The sequence below is a fragment of the Bison bison genome, unplaced genomic scaffold (assembly GCF_000754665.1).
Source record: "Bison bison bison isolate TAMUID 2011002044 unplaced genomic scaffold, Bison_UMD1.0 scf7180017864471, whole genome shotgun sequence".
NCBI classification, from domain to species: domain Eukaryota; kingdom Metazoa; phylum Chordata; class Mammalia; order Artiodactyla; family Bovidae; genus Bison; species Bison bison.
This window is the reverse complement of record NW_011495032.1, coordinates 19814180-19837407: the sequence shown is the minus strand read 5'-3', so window position 1 is coordinate 19837407 and position 23228 is coordinate 19814180. Positions and strand designations below refer to the sequence as shown.

The following is a 23228-nucleotide window of genomic DNA, read 5'->3' as shown; positions in this document are numbered from 1 at the left end:
GCATTCTTAGGCTTCCCTTGTGGCTCAGCTGGTAAAGAATCTGCCTGCAATGTGGGAGACCTGGGTTCGATCCCTGGGTTGGGAAGATCCCCTGGAGAAGGGAAAGGCTACCCATTACAATATTCTGGCCTGGAAAATTCCATGAACTCTATAGTCCATGGGGTCATAAAAAGTCAAACTGAGCAACTTTCACTTTTCCCCAGAAAGTCACTGTTCTCTGGGCTCCTTGTAAATTTATCTAGGGTAACTCATTAAAGCGGAGAAGGCAATGGCACCCCACTCAAGTACTTTTGCCTGGAAAATCCCATGGACAGAGGAGCCTGCTAGGCTGCAGTCCATGGGGCCGCTAAGAGTTGGACACCACTGAGTGACTTCACTTTCACTTTTCACTTTCATGCATTGGAGAAGGAAATGGCAACCCACTCTAGTGTTCTTGCCTGGAGAATCCCAGGGATAGAGGAGCCTGGTGGGCTTCTGTCTATGGGGTCGCAGAGTCGGACACAACTGATGCAACTTAGCAGCAGCAGCAGCAGCAGCTCATTAAAGAGGAGAAAAACAGGCGTTTCCTTCTATAAATAAGTGAACAAAAAGGAGCATTTATGAAAATAACCCATTTTAATTCATAAACAATATGGCCAATGTATTCTTAAAGATCTCTTTATGACAAGTTTTATAGTCATTACTTTCTGATGAATTTATTTGCATCTTATTTTCAAGCCTTGATTAAATGTTCTTTGTTTTTCTTTTTTGTTTCTCTGAACTTTGTAAGTTTCTGCAGTGTGACTTGGTGCTTATGCAACTTTATGTGGTATCAAAGCCATTGGGTTTTTTCTTTAACTTTGTTAGTTTTGGGGTGCTTGTCTCTAGGATTTTTTAATTTGTATTCCATCTTATCAATTAAACTCTCACTGCTTTCTCTGCCTCAATTGTAGCAGAATTAGTGGTATTACAGTTTTACAGGTAACTGATTCTGATATTCTTACATTCACTGAATATCTGTTGATGGCTTGTTAAGTGTCACCCACTGTGTCAGGTTCTGGGGTCACAGAGCTTGCTGCCAAGGAGTTTATAGCCTGTCGAAGTGGGAAAAGTGAAAGTGAAAGTGTTAGTCACTCCGTCGTGTCCAACTCTTTGTGACCCCATGAACTGTAGCCCACGAGGCTCCTCTGTCCATGGAGTTCTTCAGGCAAGAATACTGGATTGGATTGCATTTCCTTCTCCAGGGCAAGAACTAAATAGGCAGTGACAATCATGCATGCTAAGTTTGATGGCAGAACAACTGCCAGGTGCCACTGGAGTACAGGAGAACATATATGGGATGTAGCAGGAGCAGCAAAGAAGAAGGATGGTTACCTCGTATGACAAGTAGCAATTAGTTATGTAACTGAAAGTCTTTAAGGTCCTAAGCATCTGCTTAGATTATTTTTATTAAAATGTTTGAATATGTATAAACATAAGACTAAATAGAGACTCCCTAGGCTTTTGACTCTCATATAGCAATAAATTTATAAAAATTACAAAATACATACAAAAAGAGACCCACAGCGTTCACCATAACTGCACAGGACAATAGTAACAAATGCTCATGAGTTCTGCTAGACCCCACTCTGGGAGGTTACATTTAACTGTCCCAAGAACCCCATGGGGTAAGTGCTGTGATTATGCCCATCTTACAGGTGAAGTAAAGGAGGTTTAGTTAGCTTTCTGAGGTCACAGAGTGGTGGATGGAAATAGGACACCATCCTTGACCACCTGGATCTGGAGCCTAAGCTCCTAGGCAGGAGACTTGCTGCCTCTGCATGTAATGGATGATGTGATACTTAGCATTTTGCTTGTAATTGTGGTCCTAGCGACTAAAATGCTGAGTTTTTTGGATCCAGTACATAACTATGGAAGTGGAGGTTTTGCAGTGACTTAAAGTGGTGGGCAGTGGACCTGTCACATGGCACAGAAACCTTTACTCAAACTATTGCCAGATTCTGTGCATACAGGAGGCTCAGTGTGCTACATTATCATTGCCCTTCCTAGATTCAGACATTTCGTTTTCTATTAAGTCCACCTTTATTCTCACTGGCTCCTGCCAATTAAAGTAGTACTACACAGCACAGCTGTGATCCTAAGTATCATACAAATGTCAGTGCTGGAATTTGGCAGAGGTGTGTGGTGATAAGGTGGCCTTTTAGATGCACTAAAATATGCTTTCACCAAAAGGGAAAGACAATATAAAATTGGCACAGAGAGTTCTTAAAAGCCCAAAGATATTCCAGCAACCCCCAGAGATGTACTGACTAGTTTGAGAAATACCGTGAGAAGCAGAAGAGTTTGAGTTGTAAGAGTTTCAGGAGGAAGGCCTGCATGTGAAAACCCAGGGCTCTTCCAAGAGGAATGGACAGAAGTTTAAAGATCCTAAGAACACATCTAGGTTTAAGCAGTAGGGGCTTTGTAGCCATGTTAGAGTATTTGGGCTTTGATACAAAAGGAACCCCTGAAAATGTCTGCAGGTTGTAAATAGCAAGGACCAGGCTTCATTTTTGTCAGTTAGGCCAAGTGCCTGTAACTTAGTGGTGCATGATAAACACTTCGAATGACATCAGATCAGATCAGATCAGTCGCTCATTCGTGTCTGACTCTTTGAGACCCCATGAATTGTAGCACGCCAGGCCTCCCTGTCCATCACCAACTCCCGGAGTTCACTCAGACTCATGTCCATCGAGTCAGTGATGCTATCCAGCCATCTCATCCTCTGTCGTCCCCTTCTCCTCTTGCCCCCAATCCCTCCCAGCATCAGAGTCTTTTCCAATGAGTCAACTCTTCGCATGAGGTGGCCAAAGTACTGGAGTTCCAGGGCTGATCTCCTTCAGAATGGACTGGTTGGATCTCCTCGGAGTCCAAGGGACTCTCAAGAGTCTTCTCCAAGACCACAGTTCAAAAGCATCAATTCTTTGGCACTCAGCCTTCTTCACAATCCAACTCTCACATCCATACATGACCACAGGAAAAACCATAGCCTTGACTAGATGAACCTTTGTTGGCAAAGTAATATCTCTGCTTTCGAATATGCTATCTAGGTTGGTCATAACTTTCCTTTCAAAAAGTAAGCGTCTTTTAATTTCATGGCTGCAGTCACCATCTGCAGTGATTTTGCAGCCCAGAAAAATAAAGTCTGACACTGTTTCCACTGTTTCCCCATCTATTTCCCATGAAGTGATGGGACCAGATGCCATGATCTTCGTTTTCTGAATGTTGAGCTTTAAGCCAACTTTTTCACTCTCCACTTTCACTTTCATCAAGAGGCTTTTGAGTTCCTCTTCACTTTCTGCCATAAGGGTGGTGTCATCTGCATATCTGAGGTTATTGATATTTCTCCCGGCAATCTTGATTCCAGCTTGTGTTTCTTCCAGTCCAGCGTTTCTCATGATGTTTAGTAAGAAATTTATTTAATAGTTTGATCACTTGACTTGGGCTTCCCTGGTGGCTCAGATGGTAAAGCATCTGCCTGAAATGCAGGAGACCTGAGTTCGACCCCTGGGTCAGAAAGATCCCCTGGAGAAGTGAATGGCTACCCACTCCAGTGTTCTTGCCTGGAGAATCCCCATGGACAGAGGAGCCTGGTGGACTACAGTCCATGGGGTCGCAAAGAGTTGGACACAACTGAAATGACTAATATTGATCACTTGACTAAGTATCATAAAATCATTTGATGATCAAAAATCATCAACATTTTTGTCTCACCCACCTGGTGGGTTAAACTAAACCAATCCCACCTTTCCTGGGAGAGTTGAGAGATGAGTATTGTAAAGGATTTTTTTAAATGGGATATAGCTGCTTTACAGTGTTATGTTAGTTTCTGCTGTGCAATGAAGTGAATCACCTACGTGTGAACGTATACCACTTCCCTCTTGGACCTCCCACCCCGCTCCCGCCCCGATCCCCAGGCCCATCCATCGAAGTCACCACAGAGCACCAAGCTGATGTCCCTGCACTACACAGCAGGTTCCCACTAGCTGTGTATTTCACACATAGCAGTGTATATATGTCAATCCCCTCTCAGTTGATCCCCCCTCTCCCCCACCACCTGCACATGTCCATTCTCTACATCTGCATCTCTATTCCTGCACTGCAAATAGGTTCATCTGCAAGAATTTTGAAACACAGAAAGAGAACAGAAATGCTAGTTGGTCACACTTCATTCTTAGCTTTTAAGGAAGTACAACCTTATTACAACCTCAAAACTCACAGACTGCTGATTATCCAGCTAAGCTAATAATAATGGCAAGGGAACCATGGGTCAGATATTCTATTTAACACTTTATGTTCATTATCTCAAGTAGTCCTTCCAATTGCTCTATAAGATTGACAGCTTTATTATCTTTGTTTTCCAGGTGAGGGAGCCATTATGTACTTTCCAAAGTCCAAATATCTAGCACATGGAAAAGTTAGGACTGAAACCCAAAGGTTCTCACCTCGTCACCTTAACCACAGTGTTTTTTTAACACATGGCCTAAGGGAAGTTCTAGAAAGGACTGGATATGGAAAGGGACAGCCATGTCCTCTTGAGCCAAGGGGACAACTTAAAAAAACTGATATTCTAATGGTGCAAAGGCCCTGTCCTCACCTCTGATGGCTCTGTGCAATTTATTCTGGCCTCATTTATTCTGAAATAACTGGGTAGGAGACCCCAGCTAACAGCTAAATTAGAAATAGCTAATACAAATGTGTTCCATTAATTTTATGACTGGTCAAATAAATGTAGCAGATTAACTGGAATTGTCTTCCCTTTCCTGTAATTTATGCACTGTTAAGTTTAGTGTTATCTGACGTCTTTATTTCTTCATCTTCTTTGATGTATACCTGATGAAGTCAGAGCGATGTTTCTCGTTTGACTAGGACAGTCAAATCCTAAGTTTCCTGCTAAAGGTTTTAGGATCCTTTCTTTATAAGCAGTCTTATTTCATAACAATGAAGGAGAAATTTTATTTGTAATGCATGAATCATTTCTGAAGTGATTCAGAAATCCTGAGTTCTATTTTTATTTTCTTGCCATTTTCACCTGATACTTAGTTTTTCTATTTGAACTGGCACATCATATTCATTTGAATACCAGTACTAGTACTTGAGTCTAGATTCATGTATTTCCTACACTGAGGTAGTAACTTTTTGTTAACTATGGAATATATCAAAGAGGATATTTTTTCATTTAAAAAAAATGTATTGAAGTAGAGTTGACTTACCATGCTTTTGGTATACATCAGAGTGATTCAGTTATATATATATATATTTTCAGAATTTTTCCATTATAGGTTGAATATAGTTCCCTGTGCTATACAGTAGGTCCTTGTTGCTTATGTTTTTTAAAACTTATTTTTAACTGAAGGATAATCGGTTTACAGTACTGTGTTGGTTTCTGCCATACATCAACATGAATCAGCCACTGGTATACATATGTCCCTCCCTCTTGAACCTCCCTCCCACCTCCCACTCCTTCCCACCCCTCTAGGTTATTACAGAGCCCTGGCTTGAGTTCCCTGAGTCATATAGCAAATTCCCATTGGTTGTTTTACATATGGTAGTGGACATGTTTCCATGCTACTCTGTCTGTTCGTCCCACCATCACCTTCCCCCCGACCCCACCCATGTCCATAAGTCTGTTCTCTGTGTCTGCATCTCCATTGCTGCCCTGCAAATAGGTTCATCAGTACCATCTTCCTAGATTCCATATATATGCGTTAATAGTACTCTTGCCTGGAAAATCCCACGGACGGAGGAGCCTGGTAGGCTGCAGTCCATGGGGTCGCTAAGAGTTGGACACAACTGAGCGACTTCCCTTTCACTTTTCACTTTCATGCATTGGAGAAGGAAATAGCAACCCACTCCAGTGTTCTTGCCTGGAGAATCCCAGGGATGGTGGAGCCTGGTGGGCTGCCGTCTATGGGGTCGCACAGAGTCGGACTCGACTGAAGTGACTTAGCAGCATATGGTATTTGTTTCTCTCATTGATTTACTTCACTCTGTATAAAAGGTCTAGATTTATCCACCTCATTAGGACTGACTCAAATGTGTTCATTTTTATGGTTGAGTAATATTCCCTTGTATATATGTACCTCACCTTTTTATCTATTCATTTGTTGATGGACATCTAGGTGGCTTCCATGTCCTAGCTATTGTAAATAGTGCTGCAGTGAACATTGGGGTACACGTGTCTTTTCAATTTTGGTTTCCTCAGGGTGTATGCCTAGTAGTGGGATTGCTGGGTCATATGGTAGTTTTAGGACTTCCTGGTGGCTCAGATGGTAAAACATCTGTCTACAATCCGGGAGACCTGGGTTTGATCCCTGGGTCGGGAAGATTCCCTGGAGAAGGAAATGGCAACCCACTCCAGTACTCTTGCCTAGAAAATCCCATAGACGGAGGAGCCTGGTGCAGGCTACTGCCCATGGGATCACAAAGAGTCGGACACGACTGAGCGACTTCATTCATTTTCATTTTATGGTAGTTTTATTCCTAGTTTTTTTAAGGAATCTCCATACTGTCTTCCGTAGTGGCTATATCAATTTACATTTCCCACCAACAGTGCAAGAGGGCTCCCTTTTCTCCACACCCTCTTCAGCATTTATTGTTTGTGGATTTTATCAAAGAGAATTTTTCCTAGGCCTTTTAGAGTTCTGCCTTCCTTGCCTTCTCAGTTTTTTAAGTAGCCGCAGAAAAAAAATGAAATTATTAGCTAATATAGAGTGTGGTGAATTATCTAAAGGCAATGGTGTTAAATGTTAAGTTTGGTTAGAAGTATTAATAGTGATGTTTATAGAATATGTTATAACACTGAGTCTATTAAACTTTTATACTTTTTATGTTTTTCTTAATTGTTTTATTATAGTTTGATACTATTTTCCCTAAGTCATTTGCTTGTATTGTTTAATATAAAGGTAACTATTTTATGTACCTGTATAAACTATATCATAAATATTATGTGTATAGTTATGTATGTATGTTGATTCATTAAAATATTTATATTTTTACACACACATACACATACATATAAAGAATGAGGAAGACTCAAAGAAATCTTTAAAAATCCACTCCTTAGTTTAGTCATGTTCTTACAGGAATTCACAATAATTCTAGAAAATGTTCTATCCATTTTCTTCTTGCAAGCATCCAGCAATGTTTAATCATAGATTTTTGCCTTAACTCCTCAAAACAGATAAAATGGTTAGGTAAAATCTTATTAGCTTTAAGTTCCATTTAGTAAAGACCTTTTAAAATAGGTTATACATTAAAAAAAATTAGTATGTTTCATTGGCATCAGAAGGGAACAATGTAAATAGCACAAATAAAAAGCTTCTTTCCCATCCCCCAACTCCTCCTTCCTTTTCGTGAGCATCAAGGTTGTCACTGATGCAATTGCTTTTCAGAAATTTTTTTTTTTGTAAATGATGAGAGAGGCAATTACAAGCAGTTCTCCTCCACAAGACACTGCCCAGAAGACGGGCAAATTGCATCCCTTGATGGATGCCAGCTATTATATACACTGGGTTGGAAATCTCCATATAGGGAAAGGAAAATGAACAGAGGGAAGACTGAACAAAAACATCAATAAATAGAAGTTTTCATGAAAAGAGAGAGGTAGTTAATTGCTGGCAGACTCAGATTTTGCAGAACGCCAAATACCATGAATTATCTGAACATATATATACTTTCACAAATTCATGCACGTCATAACTTTCTATGTAGAAAATAAAATTCATGTATCTGAAGCTTAGCAAATTCAAGTCATATGTGTTTTTTATTCAATATAGAATGTGGAAATGGGCCACTTTGTGCCAGGGAAGAAACTCAGATGACTTATGTTGCGGGTATAAATATAGACAAACTGTACTCCTTATGTTATGCTGTGGATTTAAAAAATCTGAAATATATTGTCTGAATGAAATGAGATATTATGAGGCAAGATCACTAACATACTTTTAAGTACACAGGAACTGCCTGATGATGCTGTGTGTTTTGAATTATGAGTCAGCACAGGACTTTGACTTTGGGTCCTTGTTTGAGGAGAGTGATGGGCAAGAGGAGGAGGCTTTAATTATAAGGGCAGAAAGCACTGCTGTCAGAAGGCTGCCTGTCCCTCAGAGGATTGTTCCAGGGACTATGTTATGGTAGGGGTCAGTCTAAGAAGTCCTATTCTGGATTCTTTCTGTACTACTGTTAGGGAAAATATGCTAGATTTATGAAATATATGTAAGGTTAAAGTTAACTATTTCGTGACTGGTTTTCTTATATGGGTAAATGTGCACTATAAAAGGCTACCAGAAAGATGAAGTTTCACTTGTCAAAGGTAAGCATTAGTTTTTATTCTCATCCAAAATTTTATTTCTAATAATACAGCCATTACTAACTCTTAGCAAAGAGATAACACATAGTAGGTCAACAATAAATATTTGTTTATCAACTCAAGGAATAAAACAGGTTGCTTTTCAAAGTTGAGAATTCGTCAGCTTCTTGTCTTGTTTTCTCCAGCACTTAGCAAAGTATCTAGTGGTTATAAAGTGTTGAATAGATGAATGCATGAATATGAATGATACATAAAATTGCTAAGCTGAAAGAATAAGAGAGAAATTAATGTTAAATGCTGAGTCACTGTTTATGTGAAATGTTTTCTTTAAAAATATATTTTTCTATTGTTGTGGGATTTTTCACTGTGGTTTAAGTCCAGGATTTTATTATTTTAAAGTAGAAATGATTGCATAATTATTTCAGCCAGGAGTCCCCAAGCCAGGTCTCATGGATTTAATTTTCATCAGAGACCTTCTAGAAAGGTCACCCCCTTCTGTGTGTATCAGGAGATCTATAATCATCAGCTGCTCTGTTTTTTCCTTCCTCAGGTGTGGAATCCATAGCATGTTCCCCTTACATTTAGCTGCCCTCAATGCTCACTCTGACTGCTGCAGAAAGTTACTGTCATCAGGTAAGTAACTCCATTACCACAGATGACGCTTAATCTGTCCTGTAAATGAGCCGTGTAGCTTCAGGTGTCTGGTCAGAGTGAGTGGCTGCCTGTGCTTCATGTCATTCATGATCTGACTGGCAGGATGAGCTGTGTCCACAGCTGCCTGCATGTGACAGCTTCCAGCAGCTCGTGGTGTTGAAATGGTTTGAACGTCAGTATTCTGCCCCGGAGTGACAGTCTTGTCTGTTTATCAAGTTAGAACTCCGGTGATCCAGAGTGAGAGGCAGGTAGGGATGGCCATAGCTTACAGGAAGTTTGTCGTAGGAGGAGAAGACATCTTTGAGGCTTAAATTGGTGATGTAACATTTCATATTCTTCAACAAAGAAAAAAGGCCAAATCCCCTACCTTTTAATAGTAGAAATGTTAAATTGCCATCCCACTCAGTGGGCTCTGAAAAATTGCTCTGGTTGATATCCCTCCAACTAGGTTTTATTTTTATTTTTTTAATGCGGGCCTATTTGGAACCACGAAATTCTTTCTGGTTTGGAGCTTTGCTAATCTTTCTTATCAATGATTCTGACAACCTCCATGTATTAAGAAGTTCCTGGCTTTCAAAGGTGATAGAGATCTGCAAGGCAAAGATTGTTTATGAATTAATTCAACAGATATCCCAGAGGCTTTTTTTATTCCTTTAAGTTCTTTACTTATGGTTGATTCTGCTTTCGCTGCTTTTGGCATGTTTAAAAATAACCCCTGCATGAAAGCACGTTTCCCAAATCTTACACCAACTGTAAGCTAATAATACGCTTAAGAAAATATCTCTTCTAGCATGTTATGATTACTCCTTTGCCTTCCATGTTTTCTCCATGTGTTCTGTCTGCCTGTCTATTGCCCTACTTATCTCAAATTGGTTTCATAAATTTTTATCCTGGGATTGAAATATGAGGCTGCAGTTCACCCAGGGCTGATTGTGAAAATAAATTCTTCTTGACTTCATGGTTCTTCCTATAAAATTGCCAAGCTTGAGCAGTTACCATTCGTTTCCATGACAACCTCTTTCTGACTACAATGGCTTGCGTTCTGGTTTTTCTACTAACTGATTTTTCTGTCTCTGCAATGTTTCTTGTGGTTTAACTAGGACAAAAGTATAGCATAGTATCCTTGTTTAGTAATGAGCACGTGCTGTCTGCAGGCTTTGAAATAGACACCCCAGATAAATTTGGAAGAACGTGCCTTCATGCTGCTGCTGCAGGAGGGTGAGTAGTTAACAATTTTAGTTGTTTTCTCATGGCCTAATTACCAGTGCATCTTAATTGACTTAAGTCGTCTGTGAATCAGAGGCAACTTCTTTAATAAAATGGGTAAGAAGTGTTTCTACCAATATCAAGTATCGTACGTTGAATTTCCAGATTGCTCATGTGTTTGTTTTTCCAAAGAAACATCATTAGCCCATCTCATATAGGAAATATTTTTTCTCTTGTTTTCTTTTCTCTCTCTCTCTTTTTTTTCTTATTTTAAATTGTAGGTCTGTAGCCTACAGAATATGTAACTACTTGGTACCTCTTCCACCAAAAGAAAGTAATTTGAGATTTGTTCCTAAGTTTTTGTCTTTTGTTACTAGAAGGAGAGTTAATGATCAAGGAAATCCAAAGTTGAGTTAATTCATGTTCATTTAAAGATATTTTAGTCCTATTTCAAAACTTATTTTTTAAGTTCTAATAATGATTAAATGTGAGCAAAAGTCCAGAAAACTCAAAGGATAAGCAAGAAGTGATTTAATCCTTGCTTATTTTTTTAAGTTGTAAAGAGAATTTTTCATGAGATACTCTTTTTCATATCAGTGGTTAGATTAAGACTATGATCATTTTTTGTTGATAAATGACCATGCATTGACCAAACATGGCTCCCCTCAGATGGCCTTGTTTGGGTATGGTGTTGGTTCTTAGTCATTTTCCTAGTCTTAGGGAACAGCAGTGCTCCATGTATAATCTGTATATGACCAAAGGCAGTACCTATTTAACAGAGGTGGGTTGACTGTGAAGCGTTAGGACCCCTTATTTGTATAGGTCCCTTCCAAAGTCTTGTATTTAGTTTTATTTTCATAATTTTGGTATTTTTTTTTAAATAACCTCCTTATCCTCATCCCTCCATCATATGAGCTTCCTGATCCATACAACATGGATCTGTTTGCCTGTGATCCTTTGGCTTCATTCAGGAAGAGACAGGTGTTTTATATCAATTGACGTTATACACATAATGGTCTCAGAAAGTTTTCCAGTTTTATGATTTAAGTAGTTCTCTGAGAAAGGTGACTGTAAAGGGAGGATATGGGGCAGGGACAGCCCTGCTTATACTTTTCATTAATGAGATCATCTTTCTTATTTAAATGATAATAAAGTAGTAAATCCTAGGCCACTTCTTAGCATCCCAAGTTTGGAACAATGATAGATGAATGTCTCCTTTTATGCCCCCATTTTGAAAAATATCAGACCTGTACAGAAAGTGGCAACAAACCGTTCTGGATTCATGTCTGAAACTCCTATTAGGATTAATATTTAGCTCTATGCCCTTCAAGGAAAATTCACTTCAATGGGTCCTTTTCTCTCTACTAAACATGATTTATTGCTTCTGCAAATGACAAAGAAGCTGGAAGATCACTACGCTCCATTACATCATTTTCGGCCTTGGTTCTACACATTCATTTACCTAGATTACCAAGACAGGGAAATGCAGCTGGTTTATTTTCCGTTAAGGAGAGTCTGGGTCGAAAATGGTTATAGTGAATTCATTCTGCTGTGATAAAAGGTAATGCTCATCCATTCTGGCTCATTGTTTAAAAGTGACATGAAATTATTATAGGTTTAAGGAGTTGTTTCATAAACTCTTGATGGTTTTGAAAGAGAATTTTAGGATAAATGATGAAACCATCACTGAAAGGTTTCATCATGTGATAATCATTAAATTCTTTAGTCATGGAATTGAAAATGTTCCATCAAGCTCTTTAATGCATTGATTTATTAGCTTTGAAAAAGGAATTGTAGGAACTTTAGATCCTGATGATATGGCATTACTCTAATGTGTTAGGTTATTTTTGTGTTAGCAGAATTTAAAGTTAGTGTCCTCATTTCATCTGTGCATACACTCTGCAGAAAAGAGCTCTTTCTGAAGACAGCCCAGCAATTGACCTCTACCATCTTAACAATGCTTTCCCTGTCTTTCTAGTAATGTGGAATGTATAAAACTCTTGCAAAGCAGTGGAGCAGATTTCCATAAAAAGGACAAGTGTGGGAGGTATGTAAACAGGGAACTCTGCTTCAAGTGCCTAAATAAAAGGAGTGGGGAGCAGTCCATCTGGAAATCCTGTTATGTTGAAATGGTAAACAGGGAAGCTAGCTGGGGAGATTCCATCCTCAGAAGGAAATCCCTTTTTATAGCAAAGTGAAACACCAGCAAAGCAGGCACAGGCCCCAAGGAAAGGGTCTCCTTTCCCAGCTTCTGTTTAGAAGCGCCAATTGTTCTGCTCCTTCCGATATAAATAACTATATCCATGAGGGAGATTGCATACTTTGTAGATATTATATAAAAATATTTACATATATAAAATATGTAATCCTCCACATGGATATAGTTGAGAAAATTCTCTGTATCACAAAGTAAAACACTTTAGCCCTTCCAGGACAGAATTTGGTCACAAGATCTGGAGCTCTTTATTATATTTATTGAACATTTCATTTTGGGATAAATCTTTAGACACATTTTAAACATGACATACACACACTCACACACATACCACCCATAATCCCTCTGGTTATTGGGATGGTTTAGAACTTTTCTTGCTTGTCCTTTGCAAAGCTAAGTCGTGCTGTAGTACTAGCTGGTACAGGGAACCAGTACCAGTAAACAACATGAGGAAGGTAGAGGAAATGAGGACATGATCAAAAAAACCTCAGTTTAATCTGTTTGGAAACAGCATTTTGGGAAGAGAGATACTTTATAAAGATAGACCAAGGCCAGCTTGGGAAGGTCTTCAATTTCAAACTAAAAAATCAAGGCTTTGTTCACTGGGGAGAACTGAAGGTTTTGGTACAGGATTATATACGTAGGTATTGGACCTTAGAAAATCCAGTTCTTCATTCATGGCAGCTGAAAGTTACATGGAGCTTGGGTTAGGGCAAAGGAGGTCTGTCGGGATGGTATTGCAAGAGCCCAGAGGAGCAGTCATGAGCAGTCATGTAGATGGGAACCAGGATAGGCACTTGGGATGGAAAGAAAGGAGATGGCCTGTCTAAGCCCCCATCTTTGCAGCCTTCGTTCTAACATATAAGATACGCTGGAGAAAGGCATATGTCTTGGCCTCCAAAGATCTTTCCACACCCCTACAAATACTGCTGTCTGTGCTGGTGCTGATGATGGGGATCTGTTTTTCAGACTGAATGATACAATAAATTGCTGTTTGTTTTTCAGGACTCCTCTGCACTATGCAGCTGCAAATTGTCATTTCCACTGTATTGAGACATTAGTGACCACAGGGGCCAGTGTGAATGAGACTGATGACTGGGGCCGCACCGCTTTGCACTACGCTGCTGCATCAGACATGGATAGAAAGTAAAACAGCCTTGTCCTGTTTTTTCGGGGATGGGAAGAAGGGGAGATGGTAGAAGGAGGGCTTGCTGAGTTTTCTTCATACTGCCTCACAGAGACTGTGAATGAAGAATCCCTCTTATCCAGACTCGAAGGAGTTTGAATTGGTTCCTCCCTAACCCCGGGTTTCCCATTCTGCTCTCTTTACATTTGATTAGTACATGTCACTGCACAATTGCATCTCCTCTCTGTTCTTTGCATTGAATGCCAAGTGGAGCTGTCAAGTTCAGGTTTTCAGTTCACTCAAAATCTGTCATAATTTATTTTGTCGTATACTGTGGTTTTCATCATCATCACTTACATGCTTCATTTGCTGTAAAACTTACATTTGCTAATAAAGATGTCATATGTAAAAAATATCCACCTATGCATAATCCCAGTGATCTTCAAATACAGCATCAGTATTTTATTTTCAAAAATAAGTATTTTAAAAATAGACATTTTTCAAACGTGGGCATGAATGCTCTTTCAGAAGCTAGAAGACAGGAAGTTAGATCATGTTTGGATTCTAGGTGGCTTGGAATGGAAAGCAAAAATAAATGAACCAGTTCTAGGGGAAAAGGTGGGAGAGATGCCCACAGCTTATGATATCGTTCTCAAAGACTTGAGGATCAGGCGCTCCTTCATAGGAATACTTTTTGGTGATCCTGTTCAGAGAACTGTTGAGTTATATGGATGTGTTGAGTTATATGGTCAGTGCTAACTCCCTTTCTTGTAGAGCAATGGCTTTCAAACATACTAGATAATTACCTACACACCAGGCTTCCCTGGTGGCTCAGAAGGTAAAGAAAGAATCCATCTGCAATGCAGGAAACTGGGGTTCAGGTCCTGGATTGGGAAGATTCCATGGAGAAGGGAATGGCTACTCACTCCAATATTCTTGCCTGGGAAAACCCATGGACAGAGGAGCCTGGTGGGCCAAAGTCCACAGGGTCACAAAGAATCAGACACAACTGAGTGACTGACACTCACTTTACATCACGATCTAATATACAGACTCGTGTATATATGTTTTATATATATGTATGGAAAATGGAAAAAAGATTTCATAAAACCTTATTTACTTTTGCTATGTATGATACATTTTGGTATCTTTTATTTCATTAAAAAAACCTACTGACTTCAACCCACTAAATTGATTTCAAAATTCAGTCATAGATCATGATCCATATTTCCAGTTTGGAAAACACTGCTGCTTTTTTTCCTTCGTATGATACTAGCAAGTCTGATGTAGCCTCAGGGTCCCACAGCCACATGTTCTTAACTCAACAAACATTTATTGAACATGCATTATGTGTCAGGCTCTGTGCTATTCACTTGGAATAGAATGGGGAATAAGTATCCTTCATGTGTTAAAACCTAGAATAGGAATCCTAGATGGTGCAGAGTTTCTCTGGTAGATGAGGGGTGCTTAGGAACCCATTCCTGGATAAATGAGATGCTCAACTGACAAGGAGGCAGCAAGGAATGTGGTAGGTGTCAGGGAATTGTAAGCTAAATCATTTTCTCTTTCCCTGGGGAGTTTAGAAAACTTACGGAAGAGTGGGCAGCATGATTGCGGCCTTAATCATTGATACCTCGGTGGAAGTTTTAGGGATACCATGTTCTTAACTTGATTCCTTAAGAGAGAAAAGATTTACTGGATGGACTTAAAGAGAACCATGTATATCCTCCATGAAAAATTAGTAGTGATTGCTTCTTTGGGGTTGGGGGGCAATTCTTAAGATGTAAATTGTACCAAAATCATAAGCAACTTTGCCACTAATTGTAATTTTTTTTGCTTGTTTCCCTTTGCTGAGAAGTAAGATTATCTTAGGACACGCCCATGAAAATTCGGAAGAACTTGAAAGAGCCAGAGAGCTGAAGGAAAAGGAAGCTGCATTGTAAGTTTCTTCTCAGCTTAAGCACAAGGTGTGGTTACTGATGCTTTGTCTGCTGCTCTAGGTTGCCACGTGGGCCAGCTTTACTATTTTGGGGTCTCCCTTGGGGTCTTGAGCAAGTGATGTGGGCTTGCCTTTGATAAAGAAGAAACTGTTCTTTTAATATATCCTTCAAATAGGCTGTTTGCATACCAGATACATACTCTTCTAAAGATACACACTCTTTCTAAAATTGAAACCGTTGCAGCGATCATCACTGTGATTGGGCAGCAGTTTTTAGAACCAGATGTCTAAAATATCATTTCTGATTCTTCCGTGTGTCATGTGCCTCAGGGGACATACTAAAGCCTCCTCTGAGGGCCTCAGGCTCTCCTTTTGTGACCTGGGGATGACTATTTAGCAGATTCTAGAAATACATGTTTTGAGATTTCCGTGTGAAATACACCAGTTGTACTCTCCCCTCCCTTTCCGACACACTCTCATTGACTTCAGATAGCACCCTCCCCACCTGCAGACAGCTGCTCTGTCCCCTTCATCCTGCCTGCCCCTTTCTGGTGTCTTGACAGAGATTCAGCTCTTACTGTGATGAAGTGAGTGCCAGCACCCAGGACTGTTGATATCTGGGAAGCTCTAATGTTTCATCCTCTGAGAGTCCTTCCTGGACTGGAAGTCGTGGCGAGAAGGTTGTGCTGTACTGAGCGCAGTGCCTGGCACGTAGCTGGCAGTCAACAACTCTTTGTTAAATGAATGAACACGTGAATGCCCAGTGTCCACATTGTGTGTCCCGCCCCTGTGAGAGCAGTGGGTGTAGTGCTCTAAGAGTTTGCACTCAGTCCTTCACATGCAAGGCCCCAGTGCAGGTTGTAGGGACTTAACTTTGTCTGTGACTGGGGTGGGCACAGGAAACAAAGCTGTAAGTAGAACACAGTGACCACAGTTTTGCCCTAATATTCCAAAATTAAAGTAATAATATTCAAAGACTGTAAAATTTTAAGCCACCTCAGCAAATGCTTCCTTCTCCAGTGAAATGCAAGCTTGCGCTGGGCCAGAGCAGCCCTCTTCCAGCTGGTGGAGAAGGATGGAGCAGAAGCAGGAGAAGGCGGGGACCAGCCTACTGGGGAGCTTTTTCATGTGATAAAAGGCTACTTCCTTGTGCAAATACACCCTTGATCTAATGTGCATCTCTTGATTTTGTGGCTTAGGTGCCATAATTACTAGTCCAGGGCGGAGAAGGCAATGGCACCCCACTCCAGTACTCTTGCCTGGAAAATCCATGGATGGAGGAGCCTGGTAGGCTGCAGTCCATGGGGTCGCTAAGAGTTGGATACGACTGAGCGACTTCACCTTCACTTTTCTCTTTCATGCATTGGAGAAGGAAATGGCAACCCACTCCAGTGTTCTTGCCTGGAGAATCCCAGGGACGGCAGAGCTTGGTGGGCTGCCGTCTATGGGGTTGCACAGAGTCGGACACGACAGGGCCCTGGGTGGTAAAAAAGACAAGCATTCCCAGTTAAAAGTGGATTTCATTTCCCTTAGGAAAAATGTGGAGAATATTTACATTCTATAATACTGTTGTTATTTCTAATAGTACTTTTGGCAATTATGGGCTTCCCTAGTGGCTTAGACGGTAAAGAATCTGCCTGCAATGTGGGGGACCTGGGTTCGATCCTTGGGTTGGGTAGATTCCCTGGAGAAGGGCATGGCAACCCACTCCAGTATTCTTGCCTGGAGAATTCCCATGGACAGAGGAGCCTGGTAGGCTATGATCCATGGGGTCACAAAGAATCAAACGTGACTGAGTGACTAAGCACAGCAGAGTTGACAGTTATAGTTCAGCTATGTTCTGCATTAAATGCTCTTTAGGTATAATCCCCAGTGTTTTCCAAATTACATGTTAAATTTATCAACTGATTTTTTAGAATATAATCCTTTCAGAAGCTGGGGATTTTGTGTCCACAGACAGCTATCCCTATTGAGTGATTTTATTTCAAGAGCCAAATTCAGTTTAAAATGAGTCACACCTGGGATTCAGTCCATGGGTATTTCATTATGAAAATTTAAAAAAAAGAAAAGACTTCCTTTTAAGGTCCAAATCACCAAATACAGCATGATATATCAGGTATCCAATAATAGTTTGATTTATTACAGAGCATTTTATGGATGAACCATGTGGCGTGTAGATATTTAGTTAAAAAAGTTTCTCTTTCATCAAGTTTTCTAAAAATTAAAATGTCTGTTTTAATATCTGTCTCTGTGTGTGATTTATTTACTCCTTTTGCCTTATACTGAAAGATAGATGATGTCATTTTAAGGTTTCTGAGTAAACTATAGAAATTTTCTATTGGGAGGTCTTGTTTAATATACAAGCTTCTATTTAGAATCTTGCGATTTTGATTTCAGTATGAATTTGAGCCAGCCTGGCCTTGTAAAGGACATGTTTGTCCCTGTGTCAAGAAATGTAGCTGATATAAATGACATATCGCGGCGCTCTTCCCTCTTTGACTAGCAGGGCTGTCCCGTTTGCAGCAGGCCCTGAGTAGGACGCATCACGCCCCTTGTGTCCCGGCTCTTCAGCAAAAGCAGTACCACACCCCTTCCTCTGACCTATTGCAAAGATTTTTTTTTTCCAGAAAAGTTACAACTGTGCCAGAAAAGGCTTTTAAAATTTATTATTTATCATTTACTCTAGTCTGTATTCCTAGTGGTACAGTGTCGGCCTCTTTCTTCAGAGGTGGTGACTGAATTCATCTTTTATATTTTTTAAATGTTGGCCCAGTCCTTATGTCTTTTTATTGTTTTGGCTATTCTTAGGTTCTTTTCTGTTATTATTTTCTTACTCTTTTAAACTTTCATTTTCCAACCTTTTTATCTCAGAGTCTCCAATAGCAAGGTTAAAAAATCAACCCACCTCTTTTGAGGTTTAGACCTTTGCAATGCCTTGACTACTTCTTTACTATGCTGAGAACTTATCTTTTGAACACGGAGCTCTAAAACTTATTATTTAGTAATCTTGATGATGAGCCAGTCCTGTACCTTAAGATGAAAAGGGGAAAAATATTTAATTATCCTCTAGTTCCTAAGTTCCTCCCTCTAGTTCCTAGACTTCCCTGCTGGCTCAGCAGGTAAAGAATCTGCCTGCAATTTGGGAGACCCGGGTTCCATCCCTGGGTTGGGAAGATGCCCTGGAGAAGGGAACAGCAACCCACTCCAGTATTCTGGCCTGGAGAAATCCATGGACTGTATTCCATGGGGTCATAAAGAGTCAGACACGACTGAGCAACTTTGACCTTCTTCTAGTTCCTAAAACCTTTCCTGAATTCTAGAATGGCTATTTTAAGCTGAGATAAAGATAGATGCACAAAATACACATAAAACATCCAATATATAAGCCCTAATTGCTGTAGAATCTTTAAAGAAACACTTCAACTCACAAAGCTCTTTGTGGCACATTGATAGTAAGAGAACATTAACATTGATTATCCCTTTTGGTCTAGGGATGTTTTCTGAAATAACATCTCATGTTTATACTTACAGATGTCTAGAATTTCTGCTTCAACATGATGCAAACCCATCTATCCGGGACAAGGAAGGCTACAATAGCATACATTATGCTGCTGCCTATGGCCACAGACAGTGTCTGGAATTGGTGAGCTGTTTTGATTTGTTTTCTCTAACATATACACACATATACCCAAGCCTGAAAAAGCTGGTCTGAATCTCTCAACAGACCCTTACTGCCTAATTCAGCCCCCACTAGAAATCACCTGGATTAAATTGATCAGGCAATTTTTTGGCAAATGATTAAATTGTTTCCCTTTATAATATGTAGCTGTCTTTGTTCCATTTATTACCATTCCAGTCTCAGAGCTAACTAACAATTGATTCATTTCCACATTAACTTGGACTAGGAATGTTAGACTCTGGTACAGACACAGTTTCTATTTTGGAGATACTTTGGATGTATCAGAGAAGCAGTATGTATTTCCATAGTCGTGCTTAGCACCCCAGTATTTGATAACATGTGTCATAAGATGACATAACCATTAGGCACCTGGGTTTGTCATAGTCCTGCATCTATAGTTTAGGGAAAGAAATTGGCAAGAGTGTAACAGCAGAATTTCCTGAAATTTTTAAACCAGCCCTCATTTCAAACCTATAGTGATCAAGAAACACTTGATTTGGAGTCTGAAATTCCTCTGTTGGTATAGGTTACCAGATGCAAACTCAGATGTCTACAGGGACAAAAATATAAAATAAACAAGTGAAGTGAACCCACGTATGGAATAATAGGGGGTGGTGGGAACTGTGGCAAATAGAGAGGGCAAGCTCTGTTTAAGGGGAGAAACAGCTAGTCAGCAGTAGCTGATGGAAACCAGGTGGTACTGCAAACCCAGGCTTGCTAGAATTCCCGTGTTTCAGGAGAAACTACAAATCTAGGGTTTTATGTGGAATTTCCTGTTTTGAAAACACGGGGTGGGCTAGAAAGAAAAAAATATGGGTTTGTGGCTGAATCCTTCTTGCAGGCTACCATTTGGCATCTTCTGATCATCACCCTTGGTTCAGCCTCACCAGGATACATGGGGTATCCCAGGCTCACTTTCTGATCCAGTGATCGGTGTCACCTTCCTTACTGGACTCCATCTCTTTTCCTTGTTCTTTTGAAGGAGAAGTTCTACTTTTCAGAGTTATTTGAAATATGTTTGGGGAAATACTTGCCCCTTATCAACTGCGCAGTTTATTGAGAAAGGCATAAGGCAGAAAGCCTGAGAGCAATAGTGTGAGCTCCTACATGGAAATGACTCAAAGTTGCCACAGCAAGATCCTTTACCTTTGGCCTTGCTGCTGGTTTCAGATGGTTCCACCTTAGGGTCATTCTTACTACATTTCTGTTAACTGTGATTGTGGGAAACTGTTCATGAAGACCACCCAGTTTGAAAATGAAGAGGTGATTATTCTACTGTTGACTTTTATTTATTGGTGAATTTTACCTGTCTTCGTCATTCCTGCAGACTTCCAAGTCTTCTTTTTCTGAGGTTCTTGTGGATGCTAAAGATTTCCTTGCTTGACTTTGGAGGTGGCATACTTTCTCTCTCCAGTGTAATTCTATCATTATTCCTTTTCCAGTTACTGTGTCTGCATAACAAATCACCCTAAAAAGTTAGTAACTTAAAACAACATTTATCACTTATTATCTCTGAATTCACGGGTGACTTAGCTGAGCAGTTGTAGTTCATATCCTGTGAGGTTACAGACGGTGTCTGGGGCTGGCATAATTTCAAAGGCTTCTTTTCTCACTTGTCAATCACCTGGGTAGGAAGGTTCAGATTGTTGACGTTCCTTGGCCTTTCTCTCTCTCTATGTGGTTTTCTCTAGCATGGTGTTTCCAGAGTAAGTGGTTGTTTTATATGGTGCTCACGTTGCCCAAGGCGTCTGCCCTAGGAGACAGTGTGAGCAAGAGTTCTAGCAAGTGAAAGGAAGAGACCGTATTACTTTTAATGGTTTAGCCTTGAAGTTCATGTTTTGTTGCATCTGTTCATTGCCGCAGTCACAAAATCCAGAGAGGTGAAGCATTGACTCCACCTTCCAAAGGGAGGAGTATCAGAGAATTTGTAGATATATTTTAAAACCACCCAGTTCCATAGGAAGATGTAGGAAGCCAGTGATTTCAATTAATTTCTAAATTAAATTGAATTTAGAGTAGAATCTTAAGTGGCCAAGGGGCAATCTCTTATCTTACAGGTGAGCAAACCAAATCACGGGGGGATTTACTGGGTTGTCCAAAGTCATAGCTCTGGTCAGTGGAGAAAGTGGGGCCATGATCAGGAACCTTGATTTAAAATTTTTTTTTACCACATTGTTGGTCAAAGCTCTACCACCACCCAAGGCTTTTTGACATAGGACAAAATCTTGGTAGGACTTAAGGCAGTCACTTCTTCCTTCTAATACCAGTCGTAGAAGTTGATCTAGACCTGTCAGCAAATAGGATCTTTTAGATCCCATGAAAGAAAGGCTCCTCACAAAGTGTGTGTGTGTGTGTGTGTGTGTTAATCAGTGGCAGAATAAAGGTTTACTACTGTAACTATTCATATGAACCTGCATTCCAAAGTGTGCTTAACACATAGCTGTCTTTCACTGGTTTTCTCTATGAAAACCATCTGTCATTGTTGGACATATGAACTTTTATTTCAGAGTTTGTTATTATAATCTTGATAGTTTGTGCTATTTTAAAGTACTTTGTGCTATTTTAAAGAACTATGCACAGAGGTTCGTGACATTGTACAGGAGACAGGGATCAAGACCTTCCCCAAGAAAAAGAAATGCAAGAAAGCAAAATGGCTGTCTGAGGAGGTCTTACAAATAGCTGTGAAAAGAAGCGAAGCAAAAAGCAAAGGAGAAGAGGAAAGATATACCCATTTAATGCAGAGTTCCAAAGAATAACAAGGAGAGATAAGAAAGCCTTCCTCAGTGATCAGTGCAAAGAAATAGAGGAAAACAGTGGAATGGAAAAGACTAGAAAAAGAAGATTAGAGATACCAAGGTAACATTTCATGCAAAGATGGGCTCAATAAAGGACAGAGATGGTATGGACTTAACAGAAGCAGAAGATATTAAAAAGAGGTGGCAGGAATACACAGAAGAACTGTACAAAAAAAGATCTTCACGACCCAGATCATCACGATGGTGTGATCACTCACCTAGAACCAGACATCCTGGAATGTGAAGTCAAGTGGGCCTTAGGAAGCATCACTACAAACAAAGCTAGTGGAGGTGATGGAATTCCAGTTGAGCTATTTCAAATCCTGAAAGATGATGCTGTGAAAGTGCTGCACTCAATATGCCAGAAAATTGGGAAAACTCAGCAGTGGCCACAGGACTGAAAAAGGTAAGTTTTCATTCCAGTCCCAAAGAAAGGCAATGCCAAAGAATGCTCAAACTACTGCACAATTGCACTCATCTCACACACTGGTAAAGTAATGCTCAAAATTCTCTAAGTCAGGCTTCAGCTATACGTGAACCGTGAACTTCCAGATGTTCAAGATGGTTTTAGAAAAGGCAGAGGAACCAGAGATCAAATTGCCAACATCTACTGGATCATCAAAAAAGCAAGAGAGTTCCAAAAAAACACATCTATTTCTGCTTTATTGACTATGCCAAAGCCTTTGACTGTGTGGATCACAACAAACTATGGAAAATTCTCAAAGAGATGAGAATACCAGACCACCTGACCTGCCTCTTGAGAAATCTGTATGCAGGTCAGGAAGCAACAGTTAGAACTGGACATGGAACAACAGACTGGTTCCAAATAGGAAAAGGAGTTCGTCAAGGCTGTATATTGTCACCCTGTTTATTTAACTTATATGCAGAGTACATCATGAGAAATTCTGGACTGGATAAAGCACAAGCTGGAATCAAGATTGCCGGGAGAAATATCAATAACCTCAGATATGCAGAGACACTACCCTTATGACAGAAAGTGAAGAAGAACTAAAGAAACTCTTGATGAAAGTGAAAGAGGAGAGTGAAAAAGTTGGCTTAAAGCTCAAAATTCAGAAAGCTAAGATCAAGGCATCCAGTCCCATCACTTCATGGCAAATAGGTGGGGAAACAGTGGAAACAGTGACTGACTTTATTTTGGGGGGCTCCAAAATCACTGCAGATTGTGATTGCAGCCATGAAATTAAAAGACGCTTATTCCTTGGAAGGAAAGTTATGACCAACCGAGACAGCATATTCAAAAGCAGAGACATTACTTTGCCAACAA

At 40.1% G+C, this 23228-nt stretch overlaps 1 protein-coding gene across 5 annotated transcripts in view; it reads left to right on the top strand.

Moving 5' to 3' along the window:
* The window catches only part of ANKRD44 (ankyrin repeat domain 44), a 314767-nt gene that overhangs the window by 220816 nt on the left and 70723 nt on the right, over nt 1-23228 (top strand). For all 5 annotated transcript variants that reach the window (XM_010860893.1, XM_010860891.1, XM_010860892.1 and 2 more), the window contains 6 exons: nt 8880-8962; nt 10138-10201; nt 12168-12236; nt 13410-13550; nt 15389-15469; nt 19001-19112. In XM_010860893.1, the coding sequence (XP_010859195.1) occupies nt 8880-8962; nt 10138-10201; nt 12168-12236; nt 13410-13550; nt 15389-15469; nt 19001-19112 (550 nt within the window). The remainder of the gene's footprint in view (nt 1-8879; nt 8963-10137; nt 10202-12167; nt 12237-13409; nt 13551-15388; nt 15470-19000; nt 19113-23228) is intronic.